Raw genomic sequence first — 25,441 nt, forward strand, 5'->3', positions numbered from 1 at the left:
GAGCCTGGTTCGCGCCTGTTAAACCTCCCGGTCGGCCTCCTTCCCGCATCCGGACGCCGCCGTGGGACCTCCCTGGGCCTTCCACAGGAGCTCAGGTGGAACGAACGGGCTCTCCCCGCCCGCAGGGCAAGGGCGGCTCTCCGTGGTTCCGGGAAGTCCTCGGGGTGGCCCGGCCGGGGTCTGGGGAGGGGAGACCCCCTCCTCTCCCAAACACCAGACTCCGACCCGCCGGCACGTCCTTTTCAGAACCACGGGGCGCGGACAGCGCCCACCGCCCCGCCCCCGCGAGCGGCCCGCCCCCGCTTCGGAGAGCCGCCGGCGATTGGCGGAAGCTGCTTTCTTTCACTGCTCATCGGTCCCCGCCCCGGGCCGGCTCTCCGAAGGCCGAGGGGGTTGGGGGAGCACAGGCTGACCGCTCCCGGGACCCGCAGACCTTCCGATGGGCCGCGGCGTCCCTGCCCGCAGTCCCGGGGCCGGCGGGGGCCGGCGGTCCGCACGCTCGCCCCGCCCCCTGGCCGGCCCCGCCCCTTCTTTTCGCATTGCGGGGCGGCCGGAGGCTGGCACTGTGCCCCCTGCACCCCACGTGGCGTCCGGCCGGGGCCGGGGCCGGGGCCGGCAGCGCGGGGGCGAGGGGGGTGCGGGAGGAAAATCCGGAGGAACACCCCCCGAGGCTGAGTTGCGGCTGCCACTGGGAGGGGTCAAGGCAGCTAAACTGAGAGGGTTGTGGGGAGGAGTGACGTCAGGGTGAGTGGGAGCCAAGGAAGGAGCGAGCAGGAGCGAGGGAGCCCGGGAGAGGCAGGACTGGCAGGTGGGCTCGAGGGAGAAGCGAGAGCAAGGAGGAGACGAGAGGGAGGAAGGAGACGCTGCCACGGAGGAAGACGGGCTGCGGGGTCCCGGGGTGCGGGGCCGGGGTCGGGTAGGAAAAGGGGGAGAGCGAGGGAGCACGCACAGAGACGGGGGTGGAGGGCTGAGAGGGAGCGAGGAGGCTGCCGGGAGGAGAAAGGAGTGGGGGAGGGGCGGAGGGCGAGGAGACAGCTGAATGGAGAGGGAGGAAGGGGTGGAAGGAGAGAGGGGTGAGAGATAGGAGCGGAGGGGGAGGCAGGGGCTCCAGGTGCGGGAAGGAGGGGAGAGAGACAGTCGGCCCAGGGAGCAACCATGGAGGGGACAGGTGGCGAGCTGGGGGCACAGGGGAGCTGGGGTCTAGAAGATGCCCCAGGGCTCCTGGCCAGGGCCTCCCTGCCCGTCATGCTCCCATGGCCACTGCCCCTGGCTTCCTCGGCCTTCACCGTGCTCCTCGGAGCACTCACTTCCCTTTTCCTCTGGTACTGCTACCGCCTGGGTTCCCAAGACATGCAGGCCCTGGGAGCCGGGAGCCGGGCTGGGGGTGTCAGGGGTCGGCCTGGGGGGTGCCCTGAGGCCGGCAGGCCAGGCCCCAGGAGCTCTGGGGAGACCGGGGAAGGAACCAGGACGGAGGGTCTCGTGAGCCGTCGGCTTCGGGCCTATGCCCGGCGCTACTCCTGGGCTGGCATGGGTAGGGTGAGGAGGGCTGCCCAGGGTGGCCCAGGCCCCGGGGGTGGGCCAGGGGTCCTGGGCATTCAGCGCCCAGGCCTGCTTTTCCTACCAGACCTGCCTTCAGCACCCTTCGTGCCGCGGGACGCTCAGCGGCACGACGTGGAGCTCCTGGAGAGCAGCTTCCCTGCCATTTTGCGTGACTTTGGGGCCGTGAGCTGGGACTTCTCAGGGACTGCCCCTCCGCCTCGGGGCTGGGCCCCACCCCTGGCCCCTGGGTGCTACCAGCTCCTGCTATACCAAGCAGGCCGGTGCCAACCCAGCAACTGCCGCCGGTGCCCGGGGGCCTATCGGGCACTGAGGGGCCTGCGGAGCTTCATGAGTGCCAACACCTTCGGCAACGCTGGCTTTTCTGTCCTCCTGCCTGGGGCCCGACTCGAGGGCCGCTGCGGGCCCACCAATGCTCGGGTCCGATGCCATCTGGGTAAGTAGAAGCGGCCTACAGACGACCTCCTGGGCTCCGCGACCCCTTGCACGCCTCTTCTGCCGAGCGCGGCACTCACGCCTGGCCTCTGAGGGCAGCTCCCCGTTGCCCTGGGCAGGGTGCCCTGACCCTCAGTTATCTGCAGACCGTCTTTGGCTGTCCTTTTCCACCTGTACCGTTGCCCCCCATGGACTCGCCTCGGGCCTTGTTTTACTTATTTAGAATGAATCTTTCTAGAGGATTCCTTGCCCTAAATCGAAATGATTCGTTAAAACAAAATTTTTTTAAGATTTTATTTATTTGAGAGGTAGAGTTACAGACAGTGAGAGGGAGAGACAGAGAGAAAAGGTCTTCCTTCCGCTGGTTCACTCCCCAAATGGCCGAAACGGCCAGAGCTGCGCCGATCCAAAGCCAGGAGCCAGGAGCTTCTTCCTGGTCCCCCATGCAGGTGCAGGGGCCCAAGCACTTGGGCCATCTTCTACTGCTTTCCCAGGCTACAGCAGAGAGCTGGATTGGAAGAGGAGCAGCCGGGACTAGAACTGGTGCCCTTATGGGATACCGGTGCTGCAGGTGGATGAGTAACCTACTGCACTACAGCACTGTCCCCAAAAACAAATTTTTAAAAAAACTTTGAGCATTCAAGTTAAATACCCTAGTCTCGTCTTAGCCTGAAGTCCACATTTTTTCGTACAAAAGGGATGGAGTGTTAGCGTTCCAGTAGCACCCCAAGAGGTTTTTTTTTTTTTTTTTTTTTTTTTTTTTTTTTATGCTTTAAAGATGAAAAGCAAATGAAAATGGGAAGAATTTTTCCGATTGTTCTTCCATGCCATGACCTTGCTTCAGGCAACGTCATCTGTGTAGCCAGTCCCTGGGGACACCCTGGCCCCTCCCACCATGCCCAGTCGTGAAGGCCGCCTGGCTGCTCCTGGCAGATGCCACACACATACTGGACTTTCCGCATGCGATGCCTTCCCTCTCTCTCCGCCTCCTGGAAGACTCCTGCCCTGTCTTCAGGACTCCAGGTTTCCAGTGCCACGCCTCCTCCGGGATGCCTTCCTAGTCCCATCATTTGATTTCGCTGCTCAGTTTTCTTCCCACACTCAACCATGTGATCTGGGGGGCCAGGCTCGAGTTGTTGGTCTTAGGCCTCATGGAGAGACTGCCTAGCACATAGTAAGTTCTTGAGCCCCACTGTCAGAAAGCCCAGGAGACGCCACCTCCTCCAGGAAGGCGTCTGTTTCCTCTACAATGGACGGCACTTCAGAAGCAGCATTCCCCAGATCTTCCCCATCCCCCAGTACTCCTTTCATCCAGTGCCCCTTCCAGAGAGCAAAGAAGGGCCCCACACAACCTGGTGCCGACGACCCTTGGGTCTGCGGATCGACTGGGGTGGGCTTCGTGGACGCAGCAGGCGTGTTGGACGCTGGGCTCTCTTCCCACAGGCCTGAAGATCCCCCCTGGTTGTGAGCTGGTGGTCGGGGGCGAGCCCCAGTGCTGGGCTGAGGGGCATTGCCTACTGGTGGACGACTCCTTCCTGCACACAGTGGCCCATAACGGTAAGGGGGCTCCCATTCTAGTGGGGGCTGGGGGAGGGAGAAGAGGGACTGCAGAGTGAAGGTGAGTGGGCTGAGGGCGGAGGCATCAGGCCCAACCAACCTCCTGTCCCAAACAGCACCATTTCCCGGCCGCGTGACCTTGGCCATCACCTGTGGGGCAGCTGCCTTGCCAAGTGGCTGCCTAGGTGAACGTGGGCACACAGTCAGGTGGTTAGCACAGGGCTCGCCCTGGCCCGCTGGGCTCCTGCCCTGCCCCTCACATTGAAGGAGATGCACGGCTAGGACCCTGGACAAATCACTTAACCTGCTGTGCCTCAGTGACTTTGGATAAATGGCGATGAATGGGCAGCGCTGTAGTTGGTTTTGCTCAGTCAACGCATGCAAAGGGTTAGAGTGAGGCCTCACACTTCCTGCCCACGCGCCCCCTCCCGTGTGTGGTGAGTGCTGCTCTCCGTCCGTCCCCCCATGCCCTAGGCTCCCCTGAAGATGGGCCTCGAGTGGTCTTCATCGTGGACCTCTGGCACCCCAATGTGGCTGGGGCCGAGCGCCAGGCCCTGGACTATGTGTTCGCACCAGACCCCTGAGTGCTGTCTTCCCCTGCGGACATCTGAGCTGGAGACGCCGCACTGAGGGCCAGCCAGCGCGATGGCCAGCGTGGGACCGGGGGGCTGGGGGAGGGCGGAGGCTGAGGGAGGTGGCGTGGGCACCGAAATAGACCTTCTGGATCCTCTCTGGTGTGCCGACTACTTCCTTCCCGGCTACAGGGCTCAGGGCAGGGGCCCGTCCTCCCCTGTAGAACCAGTCAGGTATCTCCTTAACACAGGCCGCCTCCCTGTGCCTCTGCTGGGAGCCAGCACCACACCGCTACTCAACTGTATTCCAATAATTTAATAGAAAATTTAAATAATAAATAATACGAAACAGATCGAGAAGATGGCTGAGCTGGCCCAGGCCCAAGCCAGCCTAGTCCACAGTTACGGGGCAGGGGGGACGGCAGGGGAAGGAGCGGGTGGGGGCTCCCGGGGTGGTGGCCGTCGCCAAGGTCTGTCTTGACGCTTGAGCGTGGGCTACATGCTAAAAAAACACAAAGGGGATTCGGAATCGTTCAAAACCAGCCGCCAGGCAAAGACGGCAGGGCGAGGCCGGGAACGGTGGGATGGGTGACAGCCCTCAGTGCGGGAGGGCTCTGCTGAGGGGGCAGGGCACCCCATGGTGTCAGCAGTGCGTGGGAACGGGTGCAGAAGGGCCACGGTGACCTGAACATGCGGTGAAGGGGAGACCCACGACTTGGCCAGCAGAGTCGGGGCAAAGGTCTGGGAAGGGGAGGGAAAAAAGGAGGGGCTGGGGTGGGGAGGCAGGAAGGCGGGGCAGGGTCAAAGGTCAGTCCTTGAACACAATCTGCTGGCCGTGAGGACGCTCGTCGTGGGTGATGTGGCGCCGCACGTGGATCCTGCGGACGCGGTGCTCCCGGTTCTCTTCGTCCTCCCCTCGGCCTGCCCGACCTCCTCCAGCCGCGCCTCCTGTGGCTTCCAGGAGGGCAGGGTCTGGGCCTCGGGGAGTCTCGTAGATCAGAATGTTCAGGGTCTCTTCAAAGATCCGGGCCTCTGGGAATTCCACCTGCGCAAGGTCACAACCCGCCGTGGTCCAGCAGCACAGAGCCAGCCCCCAGCCCTGGCGGCTCCTGCACTGGCCTGGATGTCTCTGCACCTTCTTCATTTTTTTAAGATTTACTTATTTATTTGTAAGGCCGAGTTACAGAGAGAGAAGGAGAGAGAGAGAGAGCAAGCGAGCGAGCTTCCACTCGGCCTCCCACATGGGTGCAGGGGCCCAAGGACTTGGGTCGTTGTCCACTGCATCTCTCAGGCTGGTAGCAGGGAGCTGGATGGGAAGTGGAGCAGCCGGGGCTCCAGCTGGCGCTCACGTAGGATGCCTGTGTCGCAGGTGGCGGCTTTCCCCACTACGTCCCAGCACTGGCCCCTGCGACGTCTTTACTCAGCAAAGTCCCGCTTCAAGGCCCAGCTCTGCACCCAGGCAGAGTGACTGTTTCCGCTCCTCCGCGGCCTTGTCTCTTCATGTGGCAAATACTCACCCAGGGACCACGCTGTCCCGGGGCCCCTCTGTACCCTGGGGACAAAGCCCCTGCCCACAGGGAGTTTACGTTCTAGTGGGGAGACTCACACATATGAGGGTCTTCAAAAAGTCCGTGGAAAATACATGTAATGAAAGACACCACGTGCACTTCAAAATGCTTTGGCACCAAAATAAACTTATCTCGTAATCCCACTCCTCCACAAACTTTCTGAGGTAGCCTCGTACACTTACGAAAACGTAAACTGAGTCGGATGATGACAGACGCTGGGAGAGGAGGCAGGTGAGGCTGGCCACAGCCAGGAGGCTCACCATGTCAGGCAGTTCAGGAAGGCCTCCCTGAGGTGCCGTCCACCTGGGTGGACAGCCAGAGGTGGTGGTCTGTCTGGGGAGGGGCAAATGTGAAAGCTCTGGGTCAGGAGCGAGGGTCAGCCAGGCCAGTGCCACTGGGATGGAGGCAGAGCAGAAAGGATGAAGCCAAGAGGATGCCTGGCCTTGGAAGGCGGGAACCACCACAGCTCTTAATCAAGATGTACTCTCATGACTGGTTAATCTTCCAGCCCCGCCCAGCCTCTGTTGTAGTGGGCATGTCCTAATCAAGATGCACTCTTTTTTTTTTTTTTTTGACAGGCAGAGTGGACAGTGAGAGAGAGAGACAGAGCGAAAGGTCTTCCTTTGCCGTTGGTTCACCCTCCAATGGCCGCCGCGGCCAGCGCGCTGCGGCCGGCACACTGTGCTGATCCAATGGCAGGAGCCAGGAGCCAGGTGCTTTTCCTGGTCTCCCATGGGGTGCAGGGCCCAAGCACTTGGGCCATCCTCCACTGCACTCCCGGGCCACAGCAGAGGGCTGGCCTGGAAGAGGGGCAACCGGGACAGAATCCGGCGCCCCGACCGGGACTAGAACCCGGTGTGCCAGCGCCGCTAGGCGGAGGATTAGCCTAGTGAGCCGCGGCGCCGGCCAAGATGCACTCTTATGATTGGTTTATCTTCTGGCCTGGCCCAGCCTGTTATAGTGGGCATTTGGGGAGTAAACTAGTGGATGGCAGCTCTCTGCCTCTCCAATTTATATATTTATATATAATTCTTGGCCGGCACTGTGGCTCACTAGGCTAATCCTCTGCCTTGCAGCGCCGGCACACCGGGTTCTAGTCCCGGTTGGGGCGCCGGATTCTGTCCCGGTTGCCCCTCTTCCAGGCCAGCTCTCTGCTGTGGCCCAGGAAGGCAGCGGAGGATGGCCCAAGTGCTTGGGCCCTGCACCCCATGGGAGACCAGGATAAGTACCTGGCTCCTGCCATCAGATCAGCACAGTGTGCCGGCTGCAGCGCGCTGGCCGCGGCAGCCATTGGAGGGTGAACCAACGGCAAAAGGAAAACCTTTCTGTCTCTCTCTCTCACTGTCCACTCTGCCTGTCAAAAAAATAAAATAAAATAAAATATATATTTATGTATAATTCTTCTTTTTTTTTTTTAAAGAAAGTTCATGAGGGAAAGTGTCACAAAGAAAGTGCTGGTCAGCTTGGGCCTAAAAATGAAATACGTGTCCTTTAGGCACAGGGATGAGGAAGAAGAGGCCAGCAGTGTGGCACGACAGGTTAAGCAGCCGCCTGCGATGCCTATGTCCCATATCAGAGTGCCGGTTCGAGTCCCAGCTGCTCTGCTTCCAGTCCGGCTCTCTGCGAGTATACCCAGGAAGCAGTGGAAGGTGGTCCAAGTGCTTGGATCCACACAGGACACCCAGATGGAATCCCTGGCTCCTGGCTTCAGGAGCTTCACTTCCTGGGAAGTGAACCATCAGATGGAAGATCCACCCCTCTGTCTGCCTTATGAATGAATGAATGAATGAATGACCTTTCCAAAATGTGGGAAGAGTGTGCGCAGAGGCAGGTGTGAAACAGCACAGGCTACTGGGAGACTCGCAGTGACTGGGGGGAGGGGGCCGAGGGCATCCATCACCCACCACATCCACCTCGGGCGGCCCCTGCCCTCAGCACGCCGGTCCCCTTGGAGTGGAGCCTGGCTGCGGTGCTTCACATGGAGCAGGTGCTGGGAAGCCTCTGCTGTCGTGTGAGACTCAGGGCCTGCAAGCCCAGCGAGATCTAAGTGGCCATCTGGTCCGAAGTTCGTAAGAGCCTCGCTGTGGGGGTGCAGCGGCGAAGCCCCGGCTTGCGGCGCTGGCGCTCCCGGCTGCTCCACTTCCCATCCAGCTCCCTATAACGCATCCGGGAAAGCAAGGGAGGAGGGTCCAGGAGCTTGGGCCCCTGCACCCGCATGGGAGACGCGGAAGAGGGTCCTGGCTCCAGCCTGGCCCAGCCCATGTCATTGTGGCCATTTGGGGAGTGAACCAGCGGATGGAGGCGCTTTCTCTCTCTCTAACTCTGCCTTTCAAATAAATAAAGTAAATCTTAAAAAAAATTAAAAAAAAAAAAAAAAAACACCCTCTAGGTGGTGACAGACATTTCCGGGTGTCTATGGACCTTCCATATGGGAAAAGGCACACCCCACCCCCAAACCTGAGCATTCTCTCTGGGGACTACAGATAGCCTTAAAACTCTTCCCATGGGCTGAAGCTGAGTCCTGCTCTAATCAGCACCTTCATTTCACAGGCAGTGAAACCGAGAGGGGTGGGCGTTGTGGCACAGGGGGCCACGCTGCTGTGGGAGCCTGCATCCATATCAGAGTGCTGGTTCCCCCACCGCCCCGCACTTCCCATCCGGCTTCCTGCAAACACGCCTGGGAGGCGGCAGGTGATGGCCCGAGTGCTGGGGCCACTGCCACCACGTGGGAGACTGCATGGACTTGCTGGCTCCTGGTTTCGGCCTGGCCTAGCGCTACCTGTTGGTTATCTGGGGAGTCCACCAGTGGACGGAAGATCTCTGTCTGTCCCTCTGTCATTCTGCCTTTCAAATCAGCCCATCGTTAAAAAAGAGAGAGAGTGAGAGAAACACACACACACAGAGGTGACTTGCCCTGGGTTACACCCCGAACCACGGAACCCTGGCTCCCGGCTCCCGGCCGCCCCCCCGCCCGCCAGGCCCTGAGCCCTGCTGACCTTGGTCTGCTTCTTCTCCGTGGCGTAGACGATGGAGGTGCAGCACACCTCGGCGATCTTGCGGCCCTGCCCGTAGAAGGACCAGCAGCAGATCTCGTCCCCCAGGACGTCCTTGAGGAAGAGCAGCCGCCCGTGGAAGCGCAGGGCCAGCTTGTCAAACAGCTCGATGTTCTTCAGGAGGTTGTCGTCCGAAGTGCTGAGGAGGGGCCGGGCCTCAGCCACTAGCTCCCTCCGCCCTCCCCTCCCCCTCCCCCGGGTTCCCAGCACTCTGGTCCTGTGGTGGGGTGGGGGGGTGGTCTGGCAACCCCAGGGAGCTGCCTACCCTCTGGGGCCCAAAGGAAGGCGCATTTGCAGAGCGCAAGCCAGTGCCCCGAGAGGCCCTGCAACCAGGCTGCTGCCAGCCCGGCTCCATCCAGTGACACCAGGCCATTCACCTCAGCTCTCGGTGCCTCAGTCCCCCCGCCCCTCCCCCGTCTGTGAAATGGAAGTCGCGAGCACACTGTATGTCACCAAGGACTGTGTAAGTGGACATGCAGGGTGCACCCAGAGCAATGCCAGAGAGAAAAATCCACCCTTGGCACAGCCCAGCCGTTGCCACTGCCACTGCCACCCAATCCCCTGGGCCCCAGCTCTCTGGTCCCCGGCCTGAAGCTCAGAAGTGAACATGAGCTGTCCAAAGCACTCTGGGGTGAGTGCCAGGGCAGGCGCTGCTGGAGTCCCTCTGCAGGGCCCTAAGGCTGTGTGGGCTGGGGACCAGGGACAGGCTCCCCCACCTCCCCCGCCGGCTCTGCCCCCGCCCCCCACGCCCCGCCCCCGCGTCACCTGGTGTAGGAGTACTTGTTGTTACTGCGGTTGTGCAGGAGTTTCACCACGGGCTGCGGGGGGAGAGGACAGAGGGAGGGGGGTCAGGCTGTAGGGAGAGGCCCCGCCTCCAGGGCTAGGCTGTGGGAGCTCACCTTGGAGGTGCTGGCCAGGAGCTGCTGCTCCTCCCGGGGAGATGTCACGGTGGGGATGACGCACAGCGGGGACAGGTTCTCCCTTTTTTGCTGGGGAAGAAGAGGAAGGTGGTTAACAGCATAACCAAAGGTCTTTCATGCCCCCACTTAGAAGCCCTTGGGGGAAAACGCAGGCTCCTTAGTGGCCCACAGGCAGTGCTGATGTCTCTGGCCTCACCTCTACCACTGTGCCCTGACCCTGCTGGCTCAGGCCCTGTGGACTGCCGTGCGACCAGCCTGTGGCCACCATCACTGTTCCTCCCACCTGCGCTGCGCTCAGCTGTCTGCAGAGCTGGCTCCGTGGCCCGCTCAGATCTCAGCACTGACAGTGCCTCTGGAAGGGCTGGCCCACCTCCCCACCGGCGCAGCCTCCTCCCTGCAAATTAGCGGCTCACCTTCTTCACAGCACTTAGTCCTGGGCATGCTTTTTTTTTCTTTTTTGTACATTTGTTTATGGTCTGTCTGCTCCTCCACCTCACACAGGCAGCAGGTGCCCAGCACACACACGGAGCTCAACACGTATCTGTTGCCTGAAAACCCTGGCTGGGTGGGAAGAGGTGGAGAGAAGACCAGAACCAGAAACACGGGCTTCTTTCTCCTCTGCCTTCCAAAATCTTCATGGTCAAACCCCTCTCACCTCGCCCAACCCTGAAAAACTAAAATGTGCAAATCTAGAATTCTAGAAACTCTTACGACTTCTTCTAAAATTACTATGGAAGGACAAATATCTGCAATTATTTAGGTCAGTTTTTACACAGCAGCAAAGAGGAGGGACTGAGGCTCCTGGATGGTGAGATACACTACACAGCCACAGTGATGCGAACGGGGTAGTTCTGGTGCAGAAACGAATGAGAAACCCAGTGGACATAATAAAGAACCATGAAACAGGCCAGTGCACGTACAAGGGCTGCTGTTTGAACAGACACACCTGAGGGCTGGCGTTTGGCGCAGCAGGCTACGCCGCCACCTGCAACGCTGGCATCCCACACGGAGGGCTTGCCTGAGTCCCCCTGCTCTGCTTCCCATGCAGCTCCTGCTCACACACCTGGGAAAGCAGCAGAAGGTGGCTCACGTACTTGAGTTCCTGCCACCCAGGCGGCAGACCCAGATGGAGCTCCAGGCTCCTCCTTCAGCCTGGCCCAGCCCTGGCTATTGCAGCCATTTGGGGAATGAACCAGCGTGATATCTCTCTGTTTGCCCTGCTGTGTTGCTCTGCCTTTCAAACAACTAAACATTCAAAAATAAACAAATTCATTAAAGACGACACCACACATAAGTGCGGGTAAGTGTGGGGTGTGTATTAGTTACCTACTGCTGTTTGACAAATTCTCCCAAACTTCGAAGCTTCAGTTTATAAAGAGCATCTATTATTTCCACATTGGAGAGCCAGGAGTGGTTTAGCCACGTGGTTCTGGCCTGGCGTCCTTAAGGAAGCTGTCATCAAGACGTTAGCTGGGGCTGCAGGCATCAGAGGCACCGCTGCCTTTGCAGGATCCGCTTCTGAGAAAGCACATTCGGACAGCTGGCAAGTCCGCGCTGGCCGGGGCCAGGAAGTGCCCAATTGCTGCCACTGGACTTTCTCACTGACATGCCCGAGTGTCCAGACAGCTTTCTTCATGGCATCTAAGGAAGCAAAGTGGAGGCCTTGTCTTTTTTTAAAATTAATTTATTTTTATTTATTTGAAAGAGTTACAGAGAGAGGTAGAGACAGAGAGAGGTCTTCCAGCACTGGTTCACTCCTCAGATGGCCGCAATGGCTGGAGCTGCGCCGATCTAAAGCCAGGAGCTTCTTCCGGGTCTCCCATGTGGGTGCGGGGGCCCAACCACTTGGGCCATAGCAGAGAGCTGGATCGGAAGAGGAGCAGCCTGGACTAGACCCAGTGCTCATATGGGATGCTGGCACCTCAGGCCAGAGCTTTAACCTGCTGCGCCAAAGCACTGGCCCCGAGGCCTTGTCTTTCATGACTTACCTTTGTCAGCCCTTCCAGTATGGAAAAAGACAGAAGGGAGTGAAGGGGACCAGAACCAGTGGGGTCCCTGGGGACTGCTTTGGGGCCTAGCTCTGCAGTCTACACTCTAGCCCTCACTGATTCCCACCTCTATCACCTGCACAATACACACTCCCTCTTTTTAAGCTCATATTATCTGTATGCGTCACTGCTCAAAGCAGAGTCTTATAATTCAAATGAGGTCCCAGTGGGGATAGTTCCTTAATTACAGCTCCTGAAGTACACTTCCTCTCTAACTCAAGGCCAGTGAGCCACACGCAGGATCTAACAGAAGAGGCCTGGAATAACCACTAGGAAGGCTCTCCTTCAATCGGGGAGAGGCAGCAGGAGGCAGAGAGAAGTTCCTGGCCCAGAGACACATTAGGAACTCGCCGCAGCCTCCTCCTGCCCAAGACCAGCGCTCCACGGCTCCTGACAGCATCGCGTGATCCTGGCCTTCCACGGACGTGAATGGCTGTCGCTTCCTCGGCCTGCTTCCTGCCTGCCTGAGTTTGGGGATCCAAAGGCATCTTTCTTTTGCTCTGTCCCCTTCAGCCCAAGCTGACTGGATTTCTGCCAATACAGTTTTCTAAAACTTTACTGGGTGTCCTGGAAGTCTCGGGTTCACTTTGTTAGGAAAGAGCCACCCCCACGCACCTCAGCAAAGCCTGCCCTTCTCTCCTTGGGGCGTCGCGAGCCCGTGCAGGCGACATCGTCTGAGAAGCCTGATTATCGGATCAGTGGTCTCGGGGGCAGCTCCTGGACTGCTCTGAGCTCTGCACCAAGGACTTTATGAATCGTCAGACCTCGCTTTCCTGAGAGTATCCTGTATTTAATCTCTGCCTGCCAGTCATTTGTTCAACTCCGTATCATGCAGTACCTGGAAAGGCTGGGGATTTGCAGACCCATCAATTTCTGTCATCTTCTTTCCCCCAACTGTTCCTTTAGCGTACTAGCTCCTCTCTCCTTGTACCGTCAACGAGAAAGCCGGTGGTCCCTGGAACATTCGATCTGGAAGTCTCCTCGGCTAGGCCAGACCAGCCAGTCCTCGGGGGAGCCAGGAGGCAGCGTTGCTAAACTTCCTGTCAGTCAGCAAGGATCCCCTTTCTCTCTGTGTCAAGTTCTTCACGGGGGTGCAAGCCCTCGCTGCAGTCACCAGACTTCTCGTCCCGGAGTCTCTGACACTCTGCAGGCTTTTACTACCCCTCTCCTCAAAGCGCTCCCAGCTCTGCCCACTTCCTAGTTCCACACGATGTCCAGGGCAGGTGTTTGCCTAGTAGTTTCGCCTCTGGCTGAGACAGCCACACCCCACGTCTAAATTCAAGTCCTGCTTCCACTCCTGATTCCAGATCCGGGCTAAGACCCACCCGGGCCCGGGGCAGCAGGTGACAACTCAAATAACTGGGTGCCTACCACCCATGTGGAAGACCTGGACTGAGTTCCCAGCTCCTGGTTTCTGCCCAGGCTGTCGTGAGCACTGGATGGACGAATCAGCAGATGGGAGCTCTGTGTGTATCTCTCTGCCTTTCAAACAGAATAAAAACTACTTCCACATTTTAGGGATTTGTCATGGCAGATACCCTACCCTAGAAATCGAAATCTGTTAGCTACTGCTGGGTAATAAATTACTACAAACTTAGCGGCTTCAGACAGCAATGCACATTTATTGTCTCGCACGGTTTCCATGGTCACACAGCGGCGTGGTCCTGGCCCAGGGTCTCTCACGAAGCTGCCAGGGCTGCGGTCCTCTGCAGACTTGACTGCGCCTCGAGGGTTTGCTTCCGAGGCAGCTGCTGCACTGCCTGCGAGTCTGTGCTGGCTGCTGGCTGCTGCCTCCACTTCCTCATCAAGTGGACTTCTCCCCAGGGCTGCCCAAACGTTCTCACCGGACAGCTGACTCCCCCAGAGTGAGTGACCCGAGAGAGAGGCAGAACCTGCAGTGTTCTGCACCCTAGCTGTGAGTCACTCTGTCGCTTCTGCAACATCCTGTTGGCTACACAGGTCGGCCCTACTCTGTATGGAAGCGGGCTCAACAGGAGCCTGGCTACCAGGAGCCATGCATCACTGGTGGGGCTCTGGATGCCCAAATCCCATCCTGGAACACCTGGGTTCAAGTCTCAGCTCTGCTCCTGATTCTGGCTTCTGCTAACGTGACCTTGGGCAACAGCAGGTGATCGCTCAATTAACTGGGTGTCTGTCACCCACGTGGGAGTCCTGGATTGAGTTCCCGCTTCCTGGCTTCAGCCTGGCCCAGCTTCTGCTGTTACAGGCATTTGGGGAATGAACCAGCAGATAGGAGATCTCTTTTGAGTCTCTGCCTTTCAAATAAATAAGCATTCAGGGGCTGGTGCTGTGGCACAGTGGGTTAATGCCCTGGCCTGAAGCGCCGGCATCCCAAATGGGCGCCAGTTCGAGACCCGGCTGTTCCACTTCCGATCCAGTTCTCTGCTATGGCCTGGGAAAGCAGTAGAAGATGGCCCAAATCCTTGGGCCCCTGCACCCACATGGGAGACCCAGAAGAAGCTCCTGGCTCCTGGCTCCTGGCTTTGGATCGGCTCAGCTCTGATCGTTGCGGCTAATTGGGGAGTAAACCATCAGATGAAAGACCTCTCTCTCTGCCTCTACTCTCTCTGTGTAACTCTGACTTTCAAATAAATAAATAAAATCTTAAAAAAAAAAAAAAACAAGCATTTTAAAAAAACCCAACAATTTCTCAAGCTGACAATGGAAAAGATGACTTTACAAATAATTCCCTGTAGTAAGATTCAAGAAATGATAGAATTACAATCATTCTACAGCCCTACTGAAATTATGGATTCAGTCAAGAATTATCAGTTGTGTTGCTGTTGAGAGGTAACTGCAATGCATACTGGGCACCTGCAGTACCACCCAGATTGCTCTATGGCTGGCAACACGGAAGGAATCAAACTTCTAGCGCCTGAATCCAGGGGCCAGTTCCTGGTATCATTAATTACGGGTAAGATCAGCAATATTATGGGAGTCTTGGGGTAACCCAAAAAGAAATACAGCATGTTACCTAAAATGTATTCTAACTCAAAGGCTTACTATCAAGCCTTCAAATCTGTGGTCTAGCTTACAGGAAATTCCATAGGGTAGGGTGACAGACCAAACGACACCACAAGTGAACAGCCAGCAGGTCTGGAAAGTGGGCCATCCTCCAGGACAACTGGCGGGCTCTTTGACAAGTCAGCACGATGAGAAAAAAGAACTGGCTTGGATTGGCAGAGACGTAACAGAAACGACAACCAGACGTAATGCGAGGGCAAGGACTGGATCCTGGTTTGGATGATCCAGCTATGAAAACCATTTCTGGAACAACTAGAGAAACTGGAGTGTGCCCTAACGTGAGATGGAAATTGTACTGAGATGGAAAGATGCCAATTATTAACAACACCAAAAAAGAAAAAAAGCAGATAGCGAAACAGTAGATACAACATGATTGTATTTTGGTAAAAACATCCACATCCACACACACACATACCTGGAAAATATATATATTTGGTGCTTTTATTTTATTAGTTAGCTGTATTTGTTCACTTCTACAATTCATAAATACTGCTGCAGAAATTTAAAAAGTGGTCATTTGTAATTTAAAATATCAAGGAACCTGGGGTAGGCATGTAACACAATGATTAATATGCCACTTGGGGCGCCCACACCCAACACTGAGCGCCTGAGCTGGAGTCCCGGCTCTCCCTCAGAGTCTGGCTTCCTGCTGTTAGGCACCCTGGAGGCAGCGGGTGAGAGTTCAAGTACCTGGGTCCCTTCTACCCACACGATGTCTAGACTGAGTTCTAGGCCCCTAGGTTGGCCTGGCTTCCTCCTGGCTATTGCAGGCCTTTGGGGAAGCAACCAGCAGATAGAAACTCGTTCTCTCCCTGCCTTTCAAACAAAATGAGAAAAAAATAAAGAAAAAACATTAGGGACCGGCGCCGTGGCTCACTTGGTTAATCCTCCGCCTGTGGCGCTGGCATCCCATATGGGCACCAGGTTCTAGTCCCGGTTTGCTCCTCTTCCAGTCCAGCTCTCTGCTGTGGCCTGGGAGTGCAGTGGAGGATGGCCCAGGTGCTTGGGCCCTGCACCCGCATGGGAGACCAGGAGAAGCACCTGGCTCCTGGCTTCGGATCGGTGCAGCGCCGGCCATGGTGGCCATTTGGGGGGTGAACCAATGGAAGGAAGACCTTTCTCTCTCTCTCTCTCTCACTGTCTATAACTCTACCTGTCAAATAAAAAAAAAATTAAATATCAATCTACTAAATATTAAACACTAAACTTACCAAATACTACATGCCAGAGATAGGTAACATCCTAAGAGAAAATATTGGCAATATCGAAAACTGCCTAAGAGTTAATATCTGTAACGTGTTTTTCTCATCTGGGGTTTTTCATCTGAATCTTACAACCTAGCAAATCATATGAGCATTTTCTGAACTCTCCTAAGGATGGTAGGTAAATAGCACCATGCCAGATGCGTGGGAGAAAATGGATTATGTATAACACGTGCCTAAGGCATGTATAAAACATGGCCTTCTGTAAGATGGCTTAATTCTCCCTACAAACTAAACTGCAATATGCTGTACTTTCCTGCCAAAGCTCTAAGAGAAAGCAGGAAGCTGAGCAGGAAACTCGGCAAGGCAGATGAAGCAGCACTCACAGAAGGGCACACCGAAAAAGCTAGTGAGTGTGTGCAGGAAACAATGCTCAACCTCATTAGCGCTCAGAGGCAGCAAATTAAGGCAGGATCACTCTCCCAGCCATCCGTGTGTGCTTCAGTGAGAGCAGAAGGTATACAGCCATCCGGGAGAGCAACCCGGCGACACTGAAACTCCCAGCCATCCCACTGCCAGCTACAATCGCGAGAAACTCTGCATAGGACCACGGAGGACAGGTACAAGGGTGCTCACAGGGGCACTGTCTGTGAGGGCAGGAAGTGGGAGACCATCTAGGTCTCCAGTTTCAAGGGAATGTATAAAGAAAATGGGGGGGGGGGGCATGAAGCCCATAGATTCCTGGGCAGCCATCAGAAGCAAAGAACCAGGTGCACATGCAACAGTGCAGATAGATCTTGAAAAAAAGTATTGTACTGACAAACTACGAAACACAACATGACCCATTACTCAGTGCTGTGTTTGGAAATGTATATAAAACAAAGCTTTAGCTTTTCCAGGGTACAAACACAATCCAAGCATCTGTATCCAAACACTAGACTAGGACAGGTGCCCCTGGGGAAAAGGGCAGTGGGCAGGGGACTGGGCGGGGAAATTGAAATGAAAGGGAAAAGATCTGCACAGGCCGGTGCTGGCCAATGGCACACATGGCGTGTGCAGAGCTGGCGGGGAGGGGCAGGGACAGTCTCAGGGGAGCCTGGAACGGGGGCAGCGGAGCACAGGAGGAAAGCACCACACTTGGGGGTCAGAAGACTGGGGCTGAACCTGCCGTCTGCTGCATGCTGGCCTCTTCCACCTTGGATGGACCATCCGACCATCCTGCTCCTCTTTATGTCGAACTCAGGAACAAGCGGCAGACAGAAGCAGAGGGCGGAATCTCTCCAGACACACGCTGGGTGTGCGATCATGTCAGCTCCAATTTAAAATATAAAGCAAGAATGCGCTTCACGGAGCCCATGCAGTGTTTCTCAAACCACAACTGGAAACCCACTAATGGATCATGAAGTAAGTTTAATGGGTCCCAAACAGCATTGGAAATAAATAAATAAATAAATAAATAAATAGAGTATCCTACAAGTATCATTTTATGACACTTTTTTAGTTATATACACGTGACTCTAAAATGCATTTTTCCTTCCTAGGGGCTGCAATCAAAGAGTTTGAAAACCATGGTAATTGTTTATACCTTTGGATTTTAAGAACCAATAAATACTTGTAGAGATAACAGAAAGTTGTTCAGAGCTGCCATTTTTTAATCTATAAAAATACATAAAAAGAAACTCTTATAATCTCCTACTACTATTGTATCATAAAATAATGAACACTTTAACACTGTAGAGACAGAACAGACTAGAGCTTTCTGTAGCCCATTACCGTGGACTGCTTTTCCTCAGTCCCCTATCTCCTGGAATACGTGGTCAGAACGTAGGAGGTAGGAACTGACCCAGTCAGCTCTGGGGAGGCGACACCAACCCCTGTGTCCTGGCTGTGCTTTCTAAGCCCCGCTCCTCAGAACCCGCAGGGAACCACAGAAGCAGGGACCAGCAGGTGGGGCTGTGGAAACCCTGGCCCTATTGGACTGGGAGTGGCTCCTGCTTCCAGGGGCTTTCACTTGAGGGAAGGAGTTCAATGCTAGATAAAACGTCCCAGAGGAGGAGGGCCCCAGAGGGTGAGGGATGGGGGGCACCGCCGCCTCCCAGGATCGCAGCACATCACGATCCCAACTCCAACATAGGTGTTCTCCCTCTAGTGGCACTAGGAACTGTGCAGGGTTCCTGGGCAGGGGAGAGGACAGCCCGGGGGCTGTGTTGGAGGGTAATTGCTCAAGTGGTCCTGTAACAGCTGGGTTGGCTGGGCAGGAACAGCAAGCAGCAGAGAGCAGTTATTTAACCATCGCAAGGGTCTCAGCGTGAGGCAGTGAGGGGACCTGCCTGAGGGACAGTTCCGCCCTCCCCCCAGTTCTCTGGGGCAACAGCCAGTCACAGCCGGGCTCTCCGGGCAGGACTCCGGGTATCCTTTTTCCCATTCTGGTATCTAACGGCTTAGGCCGTGCTCCCGGGGACGCGGGCACAGGAACCGGGGAGGGAGGGGAGGGCCCTCACCTGCAGGGCCAGCTGGCAGTCCTCGATCAGGCCCTGTACCAGGTAGTAGCGCGCCTCGCCCAGCAGCTCCCCCAGCTCTCGGGCACTCTCAGGCAGTGGCACAGACCCGTCCCGCAGGTAGTTGAGGATGGTACCAAAGTGGCGGCCGCTCCGGTCAATCAGCACCCAGCCTGGGGAGAGGCAGGAGGGAGGGTGGCTTTGCCGTGGGCCCTGAAGCTGCTCGATCTTTATGAAAAAAGAATCCCATGGCCACGAGAAGGTCTGAAAACCGATCTGTCTCAAACCTTGGCCAGGTCAAGGAGCCCCCTTTCAAACATCCCCCGTGCGTTCTCCCCTCATTCCCTCCTGAATCTCTTCTACAGTGAGAAAGCTCTCACAGAGAGAAAGTTCTTACGCTGCAGGTACTTCAGAAAGGTCACGTACAAATGCAATTACTAGGGGCTGGCACTGTGGCGTAGGAGGTTGAGCATCCGTCTGCATAGTGCTAGCAGCCCATATGGGCACCAGTTCGAGTCCTGGCTGCTCCACTCCTGATCCAGCTCTCTTCTAATGGCCTGGGAAAGCAGGGGAAGATGGCCCAAGTTCTTGGGCCCCTGCACCCATGTGGGACACACGGAAGAAGCTCCTGGCTCCTGGCTTCGGATCTGCCCAGCTCCAGCCGTGGTGGCCATTTGGTGAGTGAACCAGCTGATGGGAGACCCCTCTCTCTCTCTGTAACTCTGCTTCTCAAGTAAATAAATATATTTAAAAAAAAATGGAATGAATGGCTAAGTTTATTCAGGCACAGAAAATTTTCAAACCCATGAAAAGTTTCCTTGTGGCATGCATTTTCCATTTTCTTTCTGAAGACCCCTCATACACCTGGCCTCCAAACTTCTCCGCACCAAAATAAACTTAATTTTCATTCCACTTTTCCATGAACTTTTTGAAGCCCTCGTGCATAATTACCTTATCAATAAACCTCCAACCCCTAATGTTAACGCCAATCATCCTATTCAAACTGTTTATGCCACTCACTGCCCATTTAAGCTGTACGGTCTTCACACGACTTTTACTCCCTGCAGTTACAGTTGTATGCTGTTTGTTTACTTGTCGCTTTATTTATTGTGCCCCACCCCTACCTCCCTAAAAAGACTCATCTTGTCAGATCTGCTCACCAAAGTCTCTCCAGCACTAACTGGAACTTTACAAACACTGAATGAATGAATGAATGAATGATTTGCCTTGGTATCTTCTCCCCACTTCTGAATTTTCCTGCCCTCTCCTATTAACCTCTTCTGAAACCCCAGCCCCCCTGAAGCAAACCTGGGCACGCGCCACGCAAGCCTCAGTGCGACCCTCCAAGAGGGTTAAGATTCACCTGCCAAGGGAACTCCCCATCATCTCCTTCTCCTGCTACAGTATGCATTTACTGATGAGCCCTAGAGTGTTCAGGGACCTGTGTCAGGGGACCACAGAGACACGGACAGCTCTCCACGCAGAGGGGAACAAAAGGCTGGGGGTGGGGGGCGGGACACTGAGGGAGGCTGCCCGGAGGGCCGCTGCTGGCGGCAGGGCTGGCTCTCACGTCTTCCCAGACGAGGGGTGAGGGGTGGAAGAGCTGGTGACGGGGATGGTGAAGGGCACGGTGGTGCCTGGAAGAGTCAGAGGTTCCGCGAGGGGGCAGGGGCCGGAGGGAGGGGAGATGTGAGACGGGGAAGGGGCACGAGAAGGCTGGGCGATGAAAGCCTAGGGAAAGCGAGCCGGGGCGCCGGGGTCTCCGGGCGGCGCGCCTACCTCCGGCGTCGGTGAGCACCTCCACCCGGCCGCTGAACATGGCCTTGAGCATGGTGTCCTGTCCCGTGAGGGTTCGCAGCGTGGTGTAGTGCAGCGAGCCGCCCACGTTCAACTTCACATACTTGCTGTTCGGGGTCAGCGGCTTCAGACCGTAGGCGGCGGAGCCAGGCTCGAGACCCGAGGGCTTAGGGGCTTCCAGCGACGGGGCCGCGGCAGCCGCCGGGCCCGAGGCCTCGGCCGACATGCCAGGTGGCGGCGGGCAAGCAGCGATCCCAGGTTCTATCCGTGTCCTCCGGCCTGCTCCCACAGACCCCGGGATCCCGGCTCTCCAGCCACACAGTCCGGCGTACACGCCCACTCGCCGCCGCTACTCCAAAACACTGGCCCTTCCGTCCATTGCGCTCGCACCACCCGGAAGTAGGCGCCGGGTATCTGCGCAGGCGCGGCCAGGCCCCGCCCCTGATCCTGGGGGCGTGGCCGCGAGTGCAGAGCATGCGCAGTCGTCTAGGGAGCGAGTTCGCTGGCGGACTGCGTTGCCCCAGCAGGATGAGGAACCGGAGAGATGAGGCTGAGGAAGGGCGCGGACCCCTGCCGGACGTGGAAAGCGAAATTCCCGGGCCGTGGTGGGGTCTCTGCTCCCCGAACTTCGTGGGCATGAAGGGAAACCTCGCTCAGAGAGGACGGGTGTTGGCAGTGTCCACTTCCCAAGCCCCGTACCCTGACAGGATAGGAGAACAGAGCCCCGAGGCGGGAAGTGTTAAAGCAGGCGGCGGCGGTGCTAGGGCTGAGCTGGAGCTGAGAGGGAGCGCAGGTGCCGAGACCTCAGGCAGGAAAGGCTTGGTGTCTCAGCAGAGAGCACTTCCGGGGTGGCCGGAGCCGACGGACAAATAGACTCCCGGGTAATGTGATACCTAGCACCCAACCCGGAGAGAAAGAACGCACTGTTCACGAAAACTGTGGTGGGAGAGACGTGTTCTTAGCTGACCTGACCCGCACCCGGGTTAGAGGCACAGAGAGAGATGGTTTTAATCATGCGCCTTCACGTCTGGCCAGGGAGGTTAGCTGGAAGAAGACCAGACACAGGGTCAGAGCTCTGGTTTCAACTTTGCCACCCATCCCCTGGGAGGTAGCCAGGAACTCAGCCTAGGGCTTCCATGTGGGTGGTAAGGACCCCAATACTTGAGCCATCGGCTGCTGCCTGCCAGGGTGCACATGAGCAGGAAGCTGGAATTGGATGCAGAGATGGGACTCGAACCTAGGAACTCCAATATGGGATGGATGCAGGAGTCCCAACTGGCATCTTCAACTGCTGCACCGGATGGCCACCCCAGGGGTGCACATTTAAATGCCTGCAGGAGATGGTAGGAAGGCGAATGAGCAAAGTGGGCCAGTCGTAAGGTATCAAGGAGAAATGGGCCTGTTATGAACCAGAGATCGCAGGTTCTACCAAAAGGGGTCGCCAATTCTGACTTTCAAGTGTAGCAGAGGAAAAGAGAGGCAACTCCTGACAGCTGGAGCCGATTTGCACTCTTCCTTCCAGAAAGCCTTGGTGTTGCCAGGCACTGGCTCGGCACCCACAGCCGGGCTGCGGTGATGTCCCGTTGAGCACGAACAATTTCACTGAACAACCTCCGACGAGGTCACTCAGTGACGGGTGGGTGGAGAAAAAGACCATTCCCTAATCACGTCTGAACCCAAAAACGATCGCATACTACAGACCACCAACATGGTCTAACATGACCCCTTCCACCACTGGGTGAGGGACATCCGCTTCTTGAACAAGCACAGCTTTTGCCATCATTCAGTCCTGTCCTCTTCCAGCTGACGTCGGTAAGCTAACTGAAAAGAACGAGTTTGCCTCCTGTCAACGTGCAGCCTAGAGCAAAGCCCCCTTCCCTGAGCCCTCCTAGGACATCCCACAGCAAGCCCAAATCCTTCCCACCGGGCATCTGTGTTTGGCCTCTCTTACTCTATCACAAGTGCGTTCCTGATGGTCCCTCCCTGAAGAGCACTCAGACATGGAGAATCCGCAGGGGTTCAGCCGAAGCTCTCACTGCCTTGGCCTGGGGTCCCTTAGCTCTAGTCATTGTATGCCTATTTGGAATCCCACGTGTGTCGGCCGTGTTTGAGGTGTCATCCTGCCCATGACTGCAAGGTGAGTTCTTGCCAAATTGAGCTCTGATAATTGGTTGAGACTCTTTAAGCATTTGGTTTGTTTTTTCACCCTTGGAATTTTTGGTTATCTGATCAGGTTTTTATTTTCTCTTAGTGAAATTTGTTTTTGTTTTTGTTTTGTTTTGTTTTAGGCTGTTCCTATGGTCTGTCTGCTTGTCTGGATTATTCGATTTTTATTTGAGAGACAGAGATACCCACAATGGCTGAGTCTGGGCCTACCTAAGTCAGAACTCCATCCAGGTCTCCCTGGTGAGTGGCAGAAGCCCAACTATGTGCGCCATCACAGCTGCCTCACGGGGTCTGCACTAGCAAGAAACAGGAATCAGGATTCAGAAGTGGACACTGAACGCAGGAGTTCTGACCCAGGCATCTCAGCTCCTAAGCCAAACACCTGCCTCTGCCTGCCTGCCATTTTGAATGTTGTTCGTCTTAAAGAGGAAAAATCTATTTGGACAAGACAAGTGTGCAGGCCTGGATTTTTAGGGGTGTCACAGCCTATGACTGCTTAATCTCTAATGACTGTACTATTTGTCCCTTTAGGAGGTTGGGAATGACAACTGCTTAGGGACTCGTTAGCATCCCAGAGTTTTGACAGGTTGAGTTAGGCAGTGAGAGAAAGAGAGACAGAGAGAAAGGTCTTCCTTCCGTTGCTTCACCCCCCAAATGGCCGCCATGGCCAGTGCGCTGCGCCGATCCGAAGCCAGGAGCCAGGTGCTTCCTCCTGGTCTCCCATGCGGGTGCAGGGCCCAAGCATTTGGGCCATCCTCCACTGCCTTCCCTGGCAACAGCAGAGAGCTGGACTGGAAGAGGAGCAACCAGGACAGAATCCGGTGCTCCAACCGGGACTGGAACCCAGGGTGCCGGCGCCGCAGGTGGAGGATTAGCCTAGTGAGCCACAGTGCTGGCCCCAGAGTCTGATTTGATATCCAAATTAACTGGACAAATTCCTCCATCAATAAAAGGCCAAAAACTTTCTCCTACAGCCAGCCCCAGAAGCTGTATAATTCAGAAGAGATTTTCAGATCCGTGTCCTTTGGACAAACTTTGTCCCAGGTCACTATTTCAAAGCCTTGATCAAGGCTGGCGCCACGGCTCACTAGGCTAATCCTCTGCCTTGTGGCGCTGGCACACCGGGTTCTAGTCCCGGTCGGGGCACCAGATTCTGTCCCGGTTGCCCCTCTTCCAGGCCAGCTCTCTGCTGTGGCCCAGGAGTGCAGTGGAGGATGGCCCAAGTGCTTGGGCCCTGCACCCCATAGGAGACCTGGAGAAGCACCTGGCTCCTGCCTTCAGATCAGCTCGATGTGCCGGCTGCAGTGCGCCAGCCATGGCGGCCATTGGAGGGTGAACCAACGGCAAAAGGAAGACCTTTCTGTCTCTCTCTCACTGTTCACTCTGCCTGTCAAAAAAAATAAATAAATAAATAAAAAGGGAAGACATATATTAATTTGAAAGGCAGACTTACATAGAGGCGGGGTGGGGGAGAGACAGAGAAATCTTTTATCTGCTGGTTCACTCTCCAGAAGGCTGTAATAGCCAGGGCAGGGCCAGGCTAAAGCCAGGAATCGGGGGCTTCTTCCAGATCTCCCACGTGTGTGCAGGGGCCCAAGCACTTGGATCATCTTCTGCTGCTTTCCCAGGCGCATGAGCAGGGAGCTGAATGGGAAGTGGAGCATCCAGGACTCTGCTACACCACAGTGCTGCCCCTAAGCTGACTTTTAAATGACACAGCTCCGTTACACTGCCAGATGCCGAAGTTGTTTGTTTTTAAGATTTATTTATTTGTTTGAAAGGCAGAATTACAGAGAGGCAGGGGGAGGGGGAGAAAGAGAGAGAAAGAGAAAGAGGTCTTCCATTTGCTGGTTCACTCTCCAAATGATCGCAATGGCCAGAGCTGAGCTGATCCAAAGCCAGGAGCCTTGAGCTTCTTCCAGGTCTCCCACGCAGGTGCAGGGGCCCAAGCACTTGGGCCGTCTTCTCCTAAGTTTTTTTTAAATTTGCTTTAAAAGAAAAATATTTATTTGTTTTAAAAGCAGAGTGACAGAGAGAGGGTAAGGGAGAGAAATGAGAGAGACTTCTCTACTGGTTCACTCTCCAAATGGTCACAATGGCCAGGGCTGGGTCAGGATGAAGCCAGGAGCCAGGAATTCTATCCTGGTCTCTCACATGGGTGACAGGGACCCAAGTATCTCAGCCATCTTCCATTGCACATTAGCAGGGAGTTGGATCAGAAGTGGAGCAGCTGGGACTCCAACTAGCATTTGATATAGGATGCTTAATCCACTGTCCCATGACAGCTGCCCCCAAAGCAGACTTAAAACACATAGCTCCATTACACTGCCAAATGCCTAAGATACTTTTTAAAATCAGCTATAATGTCATTCTCTCTGTGTGTGTAGAAATCTATTTTTCCACATTTAAACAGTCTTCCCTGTCTTTGCAGAAGGAATAAATTTTAGCGTTTTAGAATGATAATTTCATATTCATCAGAAGTAGTTCCCTCTCACTTTTTTCTTCAAAAGTATTAAAGATGAACTAATCAGAAAGTTGTTCCGTTTTATGTGTACACTCTAGGGAAATCTCGTCCAGTTAAATAGTCAGAAATGTCTAGAAGAAATAAAATGTTATTAAAATGTATGTTTCCTTTGTGGGCACTGAAATGTGTATTTATGTAATAGCCTTTGTTATTCTAGTTACAAGATAAGAAAAGGCTTTAGTACTAAGACAAAAGAAGACTTTTTGGTATCATCTAGTTCTTTAATTTTTTTTAAGATTTATTTTGTTGGGGCCGCCGCTGTGGCATAGTTATTTGAGCCCCCGCCTCTGGCGCTGCCATCCCATATGGGCGCCAGTTCGAGTCCTGGCTGCTCCTCTTCCAATCCAGCTCTCTGCTGTGGCCTGGGAAAGCAGTGGAAGATGGCGCAAGTCCTTGGACCCCTGCACCCACGTGGGAGACCTGGAGGAAGCTCCTGGCTCCTGGCTCCTGGTTCCTGACTTTGGCCTGGCCCAGCCCTGGCCATTGCAGCCATTGAGGA

General features: G+C 55.5%; 2 protein-coding genes across 4 annotated transcripts; one reads left to right on the top strand and one right to left on the bottom strand.

The window, feature by feature from the left end:
- Positions 1 to 743: 743 nt before the first annotated feature.
- ASPHD1 (aspartate beta-hydroxylase domain containing 1) lies at positions 744 to 5,043 on the top strand. Of its 3 annotated transcripts, none has more exons than XM_051847575.3 (4): positions 744 to 916; positions 1,625 to 1,993; positions 3,436 to 3,549; positions 4,024 to 4,279. In XM_051847575.3, exons 2-4 carry the CDS (start codon positions 1,888 to 1,890, stop codon positions 4,131 to 4,133), a joined length of 330 nt encoding a protein of 109 aa, XP_051703535.1. In that variant the 5' UTR covers positions 744 to 916; positions 1,625 to 1,887; the 3' UTR covers positions 4,134 to 4,279. The 3 variants fall into 3 exon arrangements, with proteins under 3 accessions (XP_051703535.1, XP_051703536.1, XP_017198037.2); XM_051847576.3 differs by having other exon boundaries at positions 755 to 808; positions 4,024 to 5,043; XM_017342548.4 differs by lacking the exon at positions 744 to 916 and having other exon boundaries at positions 1,054 to 1,993.
- On the bottom strand, positions 4,418 to 20,678 carry KCTD13 (potassium channel tetramerization domain containing 13). The gene is made up of 6 exons (XM_002711870.6): positions 20,235 to 20,678; positions 18,459 to 18,628; positions 9,642 to 9,731; positions 9,508 to 9,560; positions 8,686 to 8,881; positions 4,418 to 5,166 (listed from the first exon to the last, which is right to left on the bottom strand). Exons 1-6 carry the CDS (start codon positions 20,476 to 20,478, stop codon positions 4,930 to 4,932), a joined length of 990 nt encoding a protein of 329 aa, XP_002711916.1. The 5' UTR covers positions 20,479 to 20,678; the 3' UTR covers positions 4,418 to 4,929.
- Positions 20,679 to 25,441: the final 4,763 nt, after the last annotated feature.

Source organism: Oryctolagus cuniculus, chromosome 19, assembly GCF_051225735.1.
Source record: "Oryctolagus cuniculus isolate XC-2025 breed Fujian yellow rabbit chromosome 19, ASM5122573v1, whole genome shotgun sequence".
NCBI classification, from domain to species: domain Eukaryota; kingdom Metazoa; phylum Chordata; class Mammalia; order Lagomorpha; family Leporidae; genus Oryctolagus; species Oryctolagus cuniculus.

Coding starts and splice junctions, on each gene's coding strand:
- ASPHD1 (XM_017342548.4), top strand. CDS start 1,156: ATGGAGGGGACAGGTGGCGAGCTGGGGGCACAGGGGAGCTGGGGTCTA. Junction 1,994..3,435: donor TCGGGTCCGATGCCATCTGG/GTAAGTAGAAGC, acceptor CTCTTCCCACAG/GCCTGAAGATCCCCCCTGGT. Junction 3,550..4,023: donor GCACACAGTGGCCCATAACG/GTAAGGGGGCTC, acceptor CCCATGCCCTAG/GCTCCCCTGAAGATGGGCCT.
- KCTD13 (XM_002711870.6), bottom strand. CDS start 20,478: ATGTCGGCCGAGGCCTCGGGCCCGGCGGCTGCCGCGGCCCCGTCGCTG. Junction 18,629..20,234: donor GGTGCTCACCGACGCCGGAG/GTAGGCGCGCCG, acceptor GCCTCTCCCCAG/GCTGGGTGCTGATTGACCGG. Junction 9,732..18,458: donor ACTGCCAGCTGGCCCTGCAG/GTGAGGGCCCTC, acceptor CTTCTTCCCCAG/CAAAAAAGGGAGAACCTGTC.